Genomic DNA, 15,602 nt, shown 5'->3' on the forward strand with positions numbered 1-15,602 from the left:
ATTATATATAATTATATATTTATATATATATATATATATATATATATATATATCTGTCGTATTCGATTCTAATTAATAATATTAATGTAATAATGATTGCTTAATGTGATAATAACTATCATTAGTGTTGCTGTGTCTCAAAACTAACTAGACTGCATTTTCTCATACTCGCACTAACTTCACAACGCGCTTTCCATAGCCAGTAGCCTATTCAGTCAAAGTTGATTTAATTTGCAGCGAGATACAAAAAGTATTTTTAACAGAAAACATCTGTCGCTTATCAGTGTAATGAGTATTTTGTTTATTTAGCATATTTATACATTTGTCCATTCCTTTTTTTCGTTCTGACTAGTTTTTTAGTGGCTGCTTTAATTTCCTGGTGCTTAAAGGCTGTTTGTGTGGGATTATTTAGAACTTGGTCAAAACTCAGTGTGCATGTGTTAAGAGATCACTGTGTATTTAATGCACTTGGCTGCATTCACTGCCTCTCTCTTCTGGTGAATGGAGTGATTAAAGTGAGCATGTCAAAGGGTTCAGGGCAGAATGCAAAAGGACCGCGTTCCATCTTTTCTTCTCTTGCTCTTTCGAAGACCTTTTCACCTCACTGACATTCCGACCTACCCCTTCTTTCATTTCTTTTTCTTTTGACACTTTTGGGGCCTTTTCATTGCAGATTTGGGACCAAAAAGTGCAAAAAACGCCCACTTATTTAAAGGATTACATTGTGAGCTATACTACCACTTCACAGGACTTCAGAAAGGTTGTAAACATTCAACCTTTTGGCCTCTGCCCTGTTGTTTGTGTGGTTCGCTTACATTGCGGGGACCAAATTTCCCAACAAAGATAGTAAAGCCTGTAATCACCTACATTGTTGGTCCGTAATACACAAACTAAGAATATAATATACAGTACATAATACATTAAAAAAAAAAAAACTGTTTCAGTAAATTCAGTGAAAAAATAGAAGTCAAATAAAGTCTATACTTTGATAGAGAAAAAACTGTGTGTGAGGCTGTGTTCCGATAAAACTTACAGAAAAACGAGAGATGGTAATTGATAAAATATCTTCTGTCCATTGTGGTTAAATAATTCTGAGTTTTGTTTATGAAGTCAGCTGTATAAAAACATGACTATTTATATAATAAACTTCATAACAGACTTAAAACAGTTTTTGAGCCATATGTATTTCATATACATCAGGCTGTGTATATAAAGGCCAGAGTTGGGGTTTCAATCACTGATTTCTCTTGTCGAAGCATTTCTCTTACTTGTTGAGTGAATGAGTGTGTGTGTGCGCCTCAAACTCTGAACTCAGCCTCCAGCAGTACAGTGTTCACAGTCTCATAAAGCATTTGGTAAAACACTTACCTTATGCTTTACAGCACCGAGCCAGTGACAGCGTTTGTGTGTGTGTGTGTGGACAACATACAGCTGTACTCGCCCATCACAAAGAATGATGGTAGAGTCACAATGATTTACCACTGCTTGCCTCAGACCTGTACTTGAGTAAATCTTGCGCTGAGGTAAACTTTAACAGCTGTTTCTAGTTTGAAGACTGTCTCCAGCTCCCTCTCCTCCCTCATTTCTGTCAGCCTGTCCGTCTCCCTGTCTGTCTTTGTGGTTTAGATGACTGATAAAGCCAGCGCTAGGTCTCTGGAGCCTCAGTGCGGGCTCAGGCTCGAGGGCCCCCAGGTTTCACATCAGGCCTAATGAAATCACCTCAGTTTAATGCAGTCTTTAATAGAAAACAGAACGCTCGTAATAGAATGTTAGAGTTGCTGAAAGGAAAGACTCTATAATTAAAAAAGAGCCACTGATAAGCATGAAACTGCCATATGTCTGACTATGAGTGAAGTGCGTCACAGTTTTGCGTAGTTTTCTCCGCAATGCAAATCAGTTTCAAGTCCAGCTGGTTGTGCGGTGAAGGACTTGCACACTCGAACAGTGGGCGCTGGAACTCGCTGAAAAGATGTGAGGTTCTGAAGCAGGGGAGAGAAGACAAGCTGTGCGTGTCCGGCGGTCCCGCATTCCTCGGTGCTTGTGATAATGGAAGCCCCACGGCGTATGATGAGTGAGTTTGGTCCTCAAAGCTTTTCAAGGAATTTCTACCCATATGTGAGATGTATGTGTGCACACCGGATCCAGCGGGTCAGAACAACCTAGTTAGGATTTCTGGAACAGCCCCGTCACACTGCACAAAGAAGACTGCCCGATGAGAGATTTTGGAGAAAGGTCAGAAAAGAGAAAAAAATGGTGAGGGGGGATTTTTTGGACACCGAGAGGGGGGGTGAAGACATTTTCGGGCCAGGAAAGCGGGGGTGCCTGAGATTTGTGGTTTCTGAGAGAGGTTAGTCACGCTCGGCTGAGCGACTGACACTTAATTACTGTTTGGAGGGAGCTGCGGGATTTAGTGGGTCAATAGAATATTTTATAAAGTGCTATAGGGGAGCATTAAGCGTCTGACTCTGTGTCCGGTGGTCGAAAGCGAGAGAGATGGAGGAGAGAGCATTTTTACAGCCGCTTCTAACCTGGTCCAATAAAGGCCTGGGTGAGTCTGGTCCAATAAAGGACGCATGAGTGAGGAGCGTATGTGCTGTGAGATGGTGAGAGTGAACCGTCTAACGTCCAGCGAATGTTCTGCTTACACACAACAAACGTGGGACCTGCTGGGTCATTTCTGCCCTCCAGAATGGAAACAGTCAATGTGAGAGAGATAAAGGATGAGCAGATAAACAAATTGACTGCAGTCAGTGCACGAGAGAGAGAGAGTATATGGTCAAAGAGAGAGAGAGGGAGACTTGCGCAGACCCAATAGGTGCCTAATTATCCTCAAAAACATTACAATAACCCTTTTCATCACTGCAACTCCTTCTGACAGCTTTGTGCAGTCTTTTATTGCGTCTTACAGAATCCATCCTCTCTTTCAACAGCAGATCAGCTTTTGTTACCGTTAATTGCTTTTCTTGCTAACAGACCTTCACACACTCGAAACCAGGAATATAGGAATGTCTTCTTGATGAAAAGTCAGTCCCACAGTGACAATGGTGCTGAGTTGTTAGTAAATGTGGCTGTGGGAAGCCGGCTGCTGTATGTGTGAAAGAGACTTGTATAATCTGTCTGGGTCCATATGTGTGTGTGTCCCTTCATATCCACGGAGCGTTCCGGAAGAATGGCGTCCTGCTGCGCTGATTCTTTTCTCCTCAGACAATGCGCTCTCACTATCTCCCAGCACGCAGGCAAACCATCGCCATGGAGATCACAAGTAGAGGTTAAAGAGTGCTCTCATGCAGCCAGAGTCATAGATATAAACAAAAACAATTCTGTATATGGAGATGGCGTCTTTACAAAGAGAAATCCGTGCTTTAAGAAAAAGAGAACATTTTTGTTTTTTTTAAACGTCAAATATTTTATCTGTCTTTTGTGAGTGAAAAATTCTTCAACTTTTACCTGCTTATCGCCATGTTAGTTGCAAGTGTCCCGCTGTTATGAGCACTGCGGGGTCTTCATATATTTTTTATTGGGAACATTGGCACGGTGAGAAGCAGAACAGCCAAAAAGAGCACTTTTTATACAAAAATGTATTCATTTAGAGTGATTAGAGAGAGAGAGTGTGTGTGACGCAACGGCTCTTCTTTTTTCAGCCTGCTTGAGTGTTAGTCAGACTCGGTGTTGGAAATGTGATGTGTTTTTTCTTCAGTTGTCCACATTCTGTTTGATGAGAATACACCAGTAATGTGACTGTGCTGTCTGTGCCAAGATCTTCATTTTCATAATTTCATACAAATGACTTAATTCCACACGGTTGTTACATCATATTTCTATTTGATGTGTTTTGTGTGGGCTTTTGGCTTAGTGTGCTGTGTGTGTTTACTGTGTTTGTGTAGGTGGTTGTAGGAATGTAAACTCTGTTGTTACAATTTAATCTGGTGTCAGTGTGTGATAGCAAAGATTCATGACATTTTTTAGCACTTTGGCATTTTACCGTCAGTCTGTTGAAGTAACTGTGTGGAGCTGTAATGAATCATTTTTATCAGCTTGGTTTGTTCACCTCTAATTAGGCAATTCGAAACATTAAAAGGGCAAAGTGGCGTATCAGTGTACATGGGTTGATAGTTGCCCTGCCCTTTGCTGACAGTATTTAGGATTGAAAATTTTCATTGTTACAAACTTGGAATTCTAAATAGCAAAATCGCATAAATGCATATCCTTGATGGTTTAAATAAGCGAAGCATGATAGCTCTTTTGTAATGTGATAGCACAACTGTCCGTATGCCTAAATTCAGTGCAATTTCCGGAATTCACTAAGCTAGGGGAAAAATTGTACAGGGGTGGGAGCCGACTCCCCATACACTGAACCGTGTAAAGGTAATGTTGTCCCCCAGGTCCGGCTATGACCCTCTCAGAATGTACAATAAAATAATGAATACCAATATTCTCTTTTTCCAGAATGCGTGGCTTGTTTTCCACCCTTCTCATGCTGCTTGTGGCCTTAATGATCGTCACTACAGAGGCTGGAAAAAACAAGAAAGGTATCAAACATGTTCTCACTTGAGTTCAGCTCTCACACAGAATGGACCTTTTTCACATTTCCGGGTTTATCAGCAGCGGAAGTCATCATAGTTGGGTAACTTCTATAGCGGTGAATGGGAGACTACCACAAATATATTTTTTGCATTCTCATTTGCTCAAGTAGCAAACGAAAAACTCAATGATAGTGTTTTCACTACTTTCAAAAAAAAGAAAAAAAAAAAGAGAGAGACTGATAACGGCAGTCAATAGAGAGAATGATGTCGAATTTACAGTGACACTGTATAAGAAACACCCTAACATTAGCGTTAACAATTTTTTTGTAATTTGATGCAAAGGTAATATTATACAAAGTATAGTGTTATAAATGTACATACATAAAAAAAAAGAAAATATAGAAAACTTTGGAGGACTTACGATGCTGATGACCGTTGAACGTGTCATCACAGTCATGTGTAAAAGGTCCATTGCATTATTATAACTCCACAATCTCAGAGCGATACTGATATTTAGACATGAAATAACTTGAATGTGTGTGTGTGTGTTGTGTGATAGAGAGGAGTAAGAATGGTAAGGGAGGTGGAGATTGTACAGAGTGGCGCTATGGCAGCTGTGTGGCCAATAATGGAAACTGTGGAGCGGGCATGAGAGAGGGCACCTGTAATGAGCAGACCAAGAAAGTCAAATGCAAAGTGCCCTGCAACTGGAAGAAAGACTTTGGAGGTGAGTAAACAGTCGCTGTGCTAAACAACTTATTCATAAGATGTAATTCTAATTTTAATCATTTTGATTTTGAGTGTTTTGTGCTACTGTGTATTTATGATTTAATATTGCACCTTTTTTGCAGCTGACTGCAAGTATAAGTTTGGTAACTGGGGTGAGTGTGATGTAGCCACAAGCACAAAGAGCCGTTCTGGGACGCTGCAGAAGGCTCTCTATAATGTTGACTGTCAGCAAACCATCTCTGTCTCCAAACCCTGCACCACCAAGGTCAAAAACAAACCCAAAGGTACATTCCCTACTCCAAACCTGATATTACAGTGAATCACTCCTCGGAATGACTGAAGGCTACTAGATTGCATTTCATACTGTGTTGTTTGTACATTCTGTTATACTTAAATGTTTTTAAAAAACTCAAGCCCACATGACTCTAGAAACAGATGTTACATTGTAACATTGCGGTTGTTTTGTTGAGGATAGCTAGTATATGTTTATACTGAGTGGAGACAGTAATGCATATATTCTGGTTGTATAATCTTGGCCTGTTGGCCGCGGTGGGCGTCTGAGTGGGATTCTAAACTCAATAACGAACCTTTGTGGTCACACATAAGAGGCAGATGTCTGAGGCAGTGCCTTTAATTCATACGTTTTTGATAATACGCTTATTTGAATGTGGATTTTTGCAGTAATAGCATTATTGTATAAGAGCGCTTCCAAATCAGCATGAGACAGGGAGACGTTCAAAAGATTGGTGAATCTGAATGACAAGATTTACCATACATCTCTCCACAGGAAAGAAAGGAAAGGGTAAAGGGAATTAAAGCGAGCGGCAGATCCAGAGGAACAGTGAACACCCAGTGATCATCCGTCAGCCAAACACAACATCTTATTTCTCTGCTCTGTGTTCTTCAGCCTAACTCCCTCCACAGCCACAACACAAATAGCTTTTTTCTTGGGTTTGTTTATGACAGAATAATTGACATGTTACATGACTCTTTCACATGTGGAGGGGCGATAAAATGCCATTGTTTACGGTGTGGTGCCCTCTCTCTCTCTCTCTCTCTCTCAGTAGAACTGAATCAATTGCATCTATTTCATAACTTTTTACTTACAAATTTGGTTTTGTAAAATTGTGGAATTACAGGATTGTAGTTCTAGTGGGGTATATAAGTAGTGATTGGATAAGTCACCTTTCTTTTTGTAGCCTAAAATTTTAAACTTTTAAGAGTGTTGTTTCAAATAAATGATTTTTCTTTTTCTATAAACGTTGTAGTTCATGTAAGGATTGTTTGGGAAAATACCCCAATGTAGTGTATTTTACCTTCTGACTTGACTGTGTTACTAATATATCTAAAGGTGACAGAGGGTTATATGCAACAAGCATTAAACTGAATGGACTCTGCAGTGTTCTCTTAAGAAACCAACATTTTAAAATTATAAGAAAGTGTATAATACCATACTATTTTGTTTATCTTGGTGTGTTTATGTAGTTTTGCTAAGAGTTCAGTTGATAATGGTTAATTTTTCTAGGAGTCTCCTAAGGACTTCCAAGCCCCCAAAATCTTTAAAAACAAGCGGGTTATACATTCGTGTGTTCATGAAAATGCAAAAATAATCATTCTCTCATCCCAGTAAATGAGCTCAAGAGCTTTATTACGCTTTTATGCAATAGAAAAAGAACCATACACTTTTATGTACACAGGTTCTTTAAGGACAGTGGTAAAGACGTCCATAATTACAGTATGTTCATTCCATCAGCTTCAGTGGGATGTTAGGAGTATATTTGCCATTTTTGGGTATTTCTTCATGAATCCCTCTACATAGACATTTAAAATAGAAGTTTAGCTCCTCGATTTGAAGACCTGAGGAAATACGTGTAAATCTATATTTGCCAGCTATCAAATGTTAAGTATAGGACTTTGCTATTTTCAGATATACAGAAGGGCAAAAGTTACAAATAGATCAGATTCCATGATTAAAGTCCTTTAGATTGTAAGAAAAGGAGGTAAGGTTTCATAAAGCTCTGCGATACCTTTCTTCACTTAAGTTAAACCATTTGTTCATTTCATTTCAATAGACATAAGAACTGTATATCAGTTGTTGATACTTAAGCATGTTTTTCTAAGAATGATTTAGACTGTAAACTGAGCTTCAATCGTCAATGTATAGCTTCACAGAAAAAGGCTAGAAGCAGCAAGGAAAAATGGATAACGGATGTTAGATTCTTTTGCAATGGCATAAGAGTCACTTAATCTGTCTTTACCACTCTGGTTTGGTAATACAGTATGAATGGAAATTAGATTATGAGGTAGAAACATGAACCCAAGTCTCTGCATCTTAAAATGATGCTAATGGTCTTTTACTGATGAATGAATAACCTCACTAACAGGCAGGCTTGAAGGGGTCATACGACACGGCTAAAACGAATATAATCCTTTGTTTTAGATGTAATGCAATGTGTATAAACGATTCAAGGTTCAAAAACGCTGTATTTTCCACATACCGTGCATGTTTGTATCTCCTCTTTGCCCCGCCTCTCTGAAACGCGCAGATTTTTTACAAAGCTCATCACTCTGAAAAGCGAGGTGTGCTATGATTGGCCAGTTAACCAGTGATTGGTCGAATGCTTACATTTGGGCGGCCTTTGTCAACTCATACCACGAACTGACGTAGATTTGTGGGGGTGTGGTTACACGAGGCGTTTCAGGCAGGTCTGGGTGAGCATTCGCTTTTAGATAGAATGCATCTTTTGTTCCGACACTTTAATTTTGGCAATTTTAGGTGTCTAATACATGCATGGGCAACTTATAACACACCAAAGACACAGAAAAACACGTATTCCCGCAATATGACCCCTTTAATAAGACCTCTTTGGTTTAATGCTTTAAAGTACAGTCTGTACTTGCTGAAACTGACAGCTTACTGGTAATGTAAAACAAGTCCTAAAACAGTTATTTCTCCCTCTCTTTTCCGAATAATAATTTTTAAATAAACCTGTGGAATCAGTCTAGGAGAAATTTCCTTCAGGTTTGCGGGGTGCTGTTTCGTCAATTACAAACTGTATATTAAAATATAAACTATAGGCAAAACTTGACTAAACTACATTGCACCATGATTAAATAGTATTATTATTATTATGAAGGGGATGGGTGTGGGTATAAAACCATTTCACATTTTTCATGTTTGCTGTTCTATGTAAACTGCAATTGAAATTAAATGTTTTAAATTGAACATCTTAGAAACTGTTTAAATAAAAGTTATCTCCTATTTTTCCAACTATATCACAAATTATAAACGATTTAAACAGTTTTGCATACATACTGCAATACATTTAATTTTTAAAATCACATGATCACCAACTAAATACAAGAGGAACACAAACATCCAGACATTAAATGCAGGAAGAAATAATACTTTCAAGAGCATATATTCAGACTGTAAACTAAACATATTTACACACCTCTGCAAGGTCAAACCCTTACAGTGACAGTTCTTATAGCTCAGTATAGTGTCTCATCCCATTGAAAGTCTATATGGCATATCCTAATCCATTGAGGAGATCCTTTTACATTTTGACCTATTCCAAAACCCCAAGAGGATCATGCTAATAGGATAATGATGACTTCTCCAAGGCTGAACCACATCCCCCGAATTCGTCCTGGTATAAATGTAATGGACTAGACAGCTGTGGTCAGCAAGCAACTTCAGAGTTCCTTCACTTTGCATTTCATATGGAAGGTGCAGACATGAGATGTAAACTCATTCAAGAGTGCTTTCAGGAGCCATTTAACTGGAAGAGTTTTCATATTTCATATCTGTAAATGGCAGTGATGTTTTCTTCAATCACAACTATAAAGTTTTAGATTCGTCTCCATATGGTAATCAGAAACAGTGTTAATACTAGATTAATACCATTTGTGCTATAGTGGAGAGATATTAAATGACTGAATAAAATATCACTTAATTCAGCATTTTCATTCTTTTAACCATATGTCTCTTTGCCCTATGTCTCTATTGCACTTTCCTAGGATGGTGGCTGTTCATTTTTCACTTTAACCTAATGCGGACTGGCCTGATCTTCACATTTCAATTCCAATGGTCCAAGTTCATCAATGATCAAACAATTGGAAAATAAATTTGCTTCATGATCTTAGCATCAGTCCGACAGTTTCTTGAAAGAACTCCACCATCTCCATTCTGTTAACACATTTCTCATTACAGTACATGAATGTTTGGTGATGGTGCAGCACACTGTTTTAGCATTGTGGGATTATGAAGCCTCACAATGTACTGCACAGTACCTTCCACATTTCAATGAGCTGGGACAGCTTTTGTACCCTCCACCACTGGCACCCTGCTCTCAGCTCATCTGGTCCCAATATTCTTATATTGGCACATGAGAAGGTTTTTAAAGGTCTTTTTAAAGGTGGCGTTACAAAGTGCATAGCAAGCGGGGTTGATGGTACTGTTGACATAACAGAGCCAGTAGCCAATAGCCCAAACCGTGTCTGGAACACAAGACTGACAGAATGTGCTGATTAAGACCATCACGTTGTACGGCGTCCACGTGATAATGAAAGCCAGCAGGATAGCAAAGATTGTCTTTGTCACTTTCTTCTCTCGCGCCGCCATCTGCCGTTTCCTCTTCACCTGGCTGCGAGCAATGCTAGCAAACTTCCGGGCCACCGTACGGGTACGGTTCACAGGAATGGACCGCCTCTCGCCGGTACTGTTGGGTGGGACAATCTCAATGGCTGTGATGCACTCGTCTCCTGCCTGTTTGGTGACAATCTTAATCTTGGACCACTTAGATTTAGGGTTGGGTTTAGATGAAGGTGCCGGCGCAGGTGTCAGACCGGCGTCTGACGTAGCCTCGCTGTTTGCCCTCTCTTTGGGCTCTTTAGGTGCTATGCTGGCAGTGCTGGAGTCATTGGAGCTCTCTTTTTCTTCTGGCTGCACACAGGAGTCGGCTTTAGTAGATACCACAGACTCATCTAGTTTCCCGTTCTTCATGGTGTCTTGTGTTGAACACGTATCCAAGCTGGGCTTGGGAAGAGACTGGTTGTTGTTGTTTTGCTTTAAGATGTGACTCTTGAGCAGACTGCTAGGCTTCTTTTCCTTTTTGGCTTCAGGTTTCTGCTTGGACACACGGCTACGGCTGGCCAGAGAGATGTGCACGTATAGCACTGTCATGATGACCACCGGCAGGTAGAACGCAGCTATAGCCGTGCCGAACGTGACAGCGGGGTTGGAAAGGAACTGGATGTAGCATTCACCAGGTTCCACGGTCCGTTCTCCTACGATGAACTGCCAGAACAGGATAGCGGGAGCCCAGAGGATGAACGACAGAATCCAGGCGGAAGCGATCATAAGCCCTGCCATCTTGGTGGTTCGGCGTGTGGGATAACTTAAGGGTTTGGTCACACAAAAGTAGCGGTCAAAGCTGATGATCAGCAGGTTCATAACAGAGGCGTTGCTGACCACATAATCCAATGCTAGCCATAGGTCACACACTACAGGACCGAGTGGCCAGTAACCTTTGATGATGTAGACAGTATAAAGGTTCATGGAGAATGCGCCGATGATGAGATCCGCACAGGCCAGGCTGAAAAGGAAGTAGTTGTTGACGGTCTGTAGGTGCCTGTTGACCTTGATGGAGAGCATGACAAGGATGTTGCCCACGACAGTGACAAAACTGAGAGATCCTGTAACCAGTGCAATGAAAACCATCTCCACCGTCTTGTAGGGGTTCTCGGCATACGCCTCAACCACAGTACATGAGCCATTGGCACTGCTGCTGTCACAGCTGAGGTTGCCATCACTTGACACGTTGCTCAATGAGCCTGAAACACAACACAATAGAAAGATTAAATTACCAATGACAATGATTTTATTCATTAGTATCAATGAACAATTGATCAATGAACAATGACAAAATAAAGAGAATGACTGCTTAAAGAGAAAACAGTTTGACGTTTATGATGCATGCTGTTAGTGCAAATTATTTTCTGTCGTAAAACATAAATAGCCTTGATTTATGCTGCTTGTATTAAAATAATGAAAATCACTTTGGTTACCATGCCCAGATTAAGAATTCCTTGTGGATGTAAAATAGAAAAACAGCCATTAAGCCATTTTTATATATTTGTTTTGTATATTTTTGGTTTGGATGACTGCAGTATTGTGACACCTAAAACAGCATAAAATAACTTGAAACATAATATAATCTAGTATGTAATGTAAAATTTACTTTTATATAAATTGGTTCTCAAGCAAGGATGTACTCAAAATTATATATCTTTTGAACAACATTAGGGAAATTACATTTATTTATCTTTATTAGTCCTTTATAAAACTGCTTAATTTATGGAAATACTGTTTGAAATAAAGCAAGTCTTGTTTATTTTGATAAAACAGCCATGTTTTCTATTATTTACAACAGAATATTTATTGAATATTTTATTGTGTATGCCTCTCTTTCAGATGTGAAATCTATACATTGCAAATGATCTTTAAATTGCACGCAGCTGAACAGTTTCAAATCTCCGCCTTTTAATGGTGTCTAATTAATATCATTGACATATAAAAGAGCAAATCTCACCGTCCAAATCCTTTATGAGCAGCAAGAATGGCTAATATTTCCAAAAACCTGCAGCACTCGAACAAGAAAAAGCTCAGACCCTGACGTGGCACTAAGCACTTTTCCACGTCAAAGAATGTTTTTATTAACATGAACGTTGCCGTGGATTTTTGAGTACGCACTCTCTAAGATCAAATCTGTGTGTATGCACGCTTTATAAATGAGGCACCAGAACTGTCAATTGCTGACATTCTTCCAAATATCTTTTTTTGTGGTCAACCCCAAAAAAAGACATTTATACAGGTTTGGAACAACTTGAGGGTGAATAATTCATGACAGAATTTTCATTTTTGGGTGAAGTATCCCTATAGCATAACCCAATCACACAACTCAAAACTTCCCTATCAATAGCTGACCCCTGGGTCTCCTAATGATTGAAACGGCTCAGGAATGAAAACCTAAATGCTGAAGAAAAATGACCATCACAAGTTTGTGATACTGGGACTTGTGTAAAACATTATTTATGATATAAGTAAATATTGTCATAGATATTGAAGTAAGGTTCTTGTAACGGTATACTGAAATATTATAATACGGTATATTGTTATTTATTATATTAGCTTGCATCTCTAGGGGTTTCATCGTTATACTAAACCTTGCAAAAGACTACTCAGTGTGTACTGCAAGCAATAAAAAACAAGCAGAAATCATTCATTCTTCTGAAAGCACAAACATGCATAGCTATTTCAGGTTATGTGTTATCCATAACCTGCATGCATGCTTGTGGGAAGCTGCCGTCATACTGATAAAGCAGTAATCCAAACGACAATTAAAAACTTATTTATATGCTAAAAAGTGTAAGAAATGCACAAAGCACACTAAAGTACATGAAAACCAACTTTATGCATTTAAAGACATATTTTTTATCACCTGCTTGAATTCCTTGGAGGGTTTTTAATGTGATATCTTTTGAAGATTGCCATCTTCTGGATCACCCAAGAAACTACATGTTTCATTGACAATAAAATGGGCTGCAGGCTTGCTGTGAATACGATGATCACAACCTCCTGTAATGATTCTGAACAAGTAGATGTTAATGAAACTTGTCTGAGGCGCTTTACTCTACTCAACATCATTAAAGACATTACAACTCAAAAGTCTCTATTACTTTTCGATCTGAAATCAGTTTCCCACCAGAGGATGGCCCCTCATCCAGCCCTTCGCTTTATCTGCATTCTGATTTTATACCACCTGACTGATTATCAGCAGGCATCAAAGCGTTTCCACACTCTGGACGGCCAGACAACGCATACCCTATTCCTTTTGAAAGCTTTTTGACAAGCAGGCACAATCTCTCCTCTCCCCCTCTCTCATCCAAACACCGATCGCACGTCTTCAGGAGTGCGGCCACTGGTACCCAGCAGTTAGAGATGAAAGAGTCAACTGAGTTTGGGTCTCTTTCTGTAATTTCCCCTCAGGTGCAGGTGACTCAGTGCGGGGAGAAGATTCTTTAGCCCTTATCAAATATGAATCAGCAATTACTCAACTGTGGATTCGAGCAGAGCGGAAAGATAAGTGCCGAGCCTCATTAAATATGAATCAAGAATAATCATCTGATATCAGCCTTCGAGAAAGCTCAGAGCCACTGTGTTTTTCAGCGTTCTCGTGTAATTTGACTCTGTACATTACTTAACTTTAACTGACATGCAAGACGCTTGCAAACTAAGAAGTTGAAGCTTCAAGATGCAGTGTGTGCTTGTACGGCCATATAACATCACCTCATCTCTCCTGCTGTTTCTCAGACAACATGCAACAAAGTCTAACAACACAGAAAGCCCAATAATTCATCTGACACACAAGCAGATGAGAATCAAATACGAAACAAATCCAGCACATACACTGTTAGATCAGTGTCTGCTTCTGTTGAAAGCTTTCTGCCAAGCTTCCTCTGATCTGACACCCCATGTAGGGTTTTTCCATTTATAATCTCGCAGCTGGAATCAGAATTCATAGGCATCACAATAATGACGACAACAGAGCCTCGAATTCATAAATGAGATGTGTTTACACAAACAGTCTGAGTCATTCTGGCTGTATAAAAGACAGCCAATGTCATGTCAAATCACTCTTTTCAGTTTCTGGTTCTCTACATGAGAATAAAAATGAGTATAGGCTCCTCATTGCACTCAATAATGTTGTTGTGCCCGCAAGTTCTCCATCTAAAACCACTGGCCTCTTATTCCTGCATTTCCTGAAAGAGCCTTTGTTGTCTGTTTATTTGTTTGTTTGTTTAAGGGTTTTCCCCTCTTCAGATGCCCGCACTGAAGGTTAATATTCAGAGAGTCAAAGCTCTTTGAGGATGGAGTGACATTTGTGTACAGCAAGGGGAGGGGGGTGGGGGGGCGGAAGGATGGATGTGAGCTGTGAACCAGCACAATGCCTGCTCTGACTCTCATGTCAGGAGATAAAAACAGTCTGGGACATTTTAGATGCACTGACAAACATCTCAACAAAGCTTGCGCTAAACATTGGATTCTTCTTATTATCTGTGAATTTTTAACATATTAGTCAAGCGGAACTTCAGCAGCTTCTCTGAAATTAATTTTAAGCCACCCCACCTCCTCCAGACCATGGCTGATTTTATCCGGGCTGTTTTTCACTGTTCGCATCCGATGGGCGGAACTGAATATCCGTAACAGAGACAAACAGTCTTAAATTAACAGATGATTCCCGTATTTCACTAGATGATGAATTTCTTTCATTGACACGCCCGTGCACACCACCGAAACCAGACACTCTGAATGCACTTGCCGTCCGAGAATAAAATATCAGGACAAATTGATCTATGGGAGCTTAATAATGCATTGGACCGTTACAGAGTTGATTTCCGCTATGTTCCTAGAAGGGGTCAACAGCAAAAGTAAACCACTCAGACTTCCCATGATGCATCCTAAATTTATGAAATGCACTATTAAGCAAGTGTCCCACTAAATAAGTGTGAACTAAAGCTATTTTTGTGATGTGATCTCATTCTGAAGTTCTAACACACCTGTGTCTGTTAAGGTCGCAGGGTGCTGAAGCAGAGAGGATTCTGGCTCTCAGGACCGCAACAGCTTCGTGCCTGATCACAGCACCACGGCCAATGCCGCTCAGGTTCATATTCATTTATTCTGTGCTCTACAGTATATGAGGAGATTCCAGTCTACTGTTATCAGTAGAGTTGTAATCTGTATCTACAGAATGACCCTGACCGGCCCTTGTGAGAGCAGCAATATGTCATTGGTGTAAGAGCCTTATTCCAATTAATTATATTCCAAGTGAACACCAACAAGCTGGAGGAAATCTCCATCACTTATATAATCATAATAATGAATCTACTTTTACCTGCCTCATTTCTCATCTTTTTATCTCCCGTGAGACACGTTCTGCACATAAGTGTGTACTTTACATAAAAGTATGTAACATAAATGCCAAATTCTAAACTATTCGCTACAATCACTAAAAACTCAACAGTATACAGCATACTGAAATCATACAAGGTATGTAACTGACAGCAGGGTCACAGTGTTATTCATGCAGTTGTAGTCGACTTTCTTCTCACAGGAGAGAAGCCACCAGGAGAAATGAATATTTAGGAGCAACAGGAGACAATGCGCAACAGCATCTAGTCTAACAGGACAACATGGGCTCAATTTATTCACAGTACACCAAAACACTATCAGAAATAGTATGTGTGTGTGTGGGTGAGAGAGAAGGAAAGAGGGAAGAAAAGAAA

The 15,602-nt window shown here is 39.7% G+C and overlaps 2 protein-coding genes across 4 annotated transcripts in view; one reads left to right on the plus strand and one right to left on the minus strand.

Moving 5' to 3' along the window:
* mdka (midkine a) overlaps positions 1-6,649 on the plus strand; it is a 6,999-nt gene extending 350 nt beyond the window's left edge. Inside the window, exons 2-5 of the mRNA XM_057342004.1 lie at positions 4,447-4,529; positions 5,083-5,250; positions 5,375-5,536; positions 6,040-6,649. Coding sequence (XP_057197987.1) covers positions 4,448-4,529; positions 5,083-5,250; positions 5,375-5,536; positions 6,040-6,068 — 441 coding nt within the window. The 5' untranslated portion in view covers position 4,447 and the 3' untranslated portion in view covers positions 6,069-6,649. The remainder of the gene's footprint in view (positions 1-4,446; positions 4,530-5,082; positions 5,251-5,374; positions 5,537-6,039) is intronic.
* Positions 6,650-6,873: 224 nt separating this feature from the next.
* The window catches only part of chrm4a (cholinergic receptor, muscarinic 4a), an 83,780-nt gene continuing 75,051 nt past the window's right edge, over positions 6,874-15,602 (minus strand). For 2 of the 3 annotated variants that reach the window (XM_057341983.1, XM_057341992.1), the window contains one exon: positions 6,874-11,090. In XM_057341983.1, the coding sequence (XP_057197966.1) occupies positions 9,613-11,090 (1,478 nt within the window). In that variant the 3' untranslated portion in view covers positions 6,874-9,612. The remainder of the gene's footprint in view (positions 11,091-15,602) is intronic. The other variant, XR_008963531.1, reaches the window with a different exon arrangement.

Source organism: Triplophysa rosa, linkage group LG1, assembly GCF_024868665.1.
Source record: "Triplophysa rosa linkage group LG1, Trosa_1v2, whole genome shotgun sequence".
Classification (NCBI taxonomy): Eukaryota; Metazoa; Chordata; class Actinopteri; order Cypriniformes; family Nemacheilidae; genus Triplophysa; species Triplophysa rosa.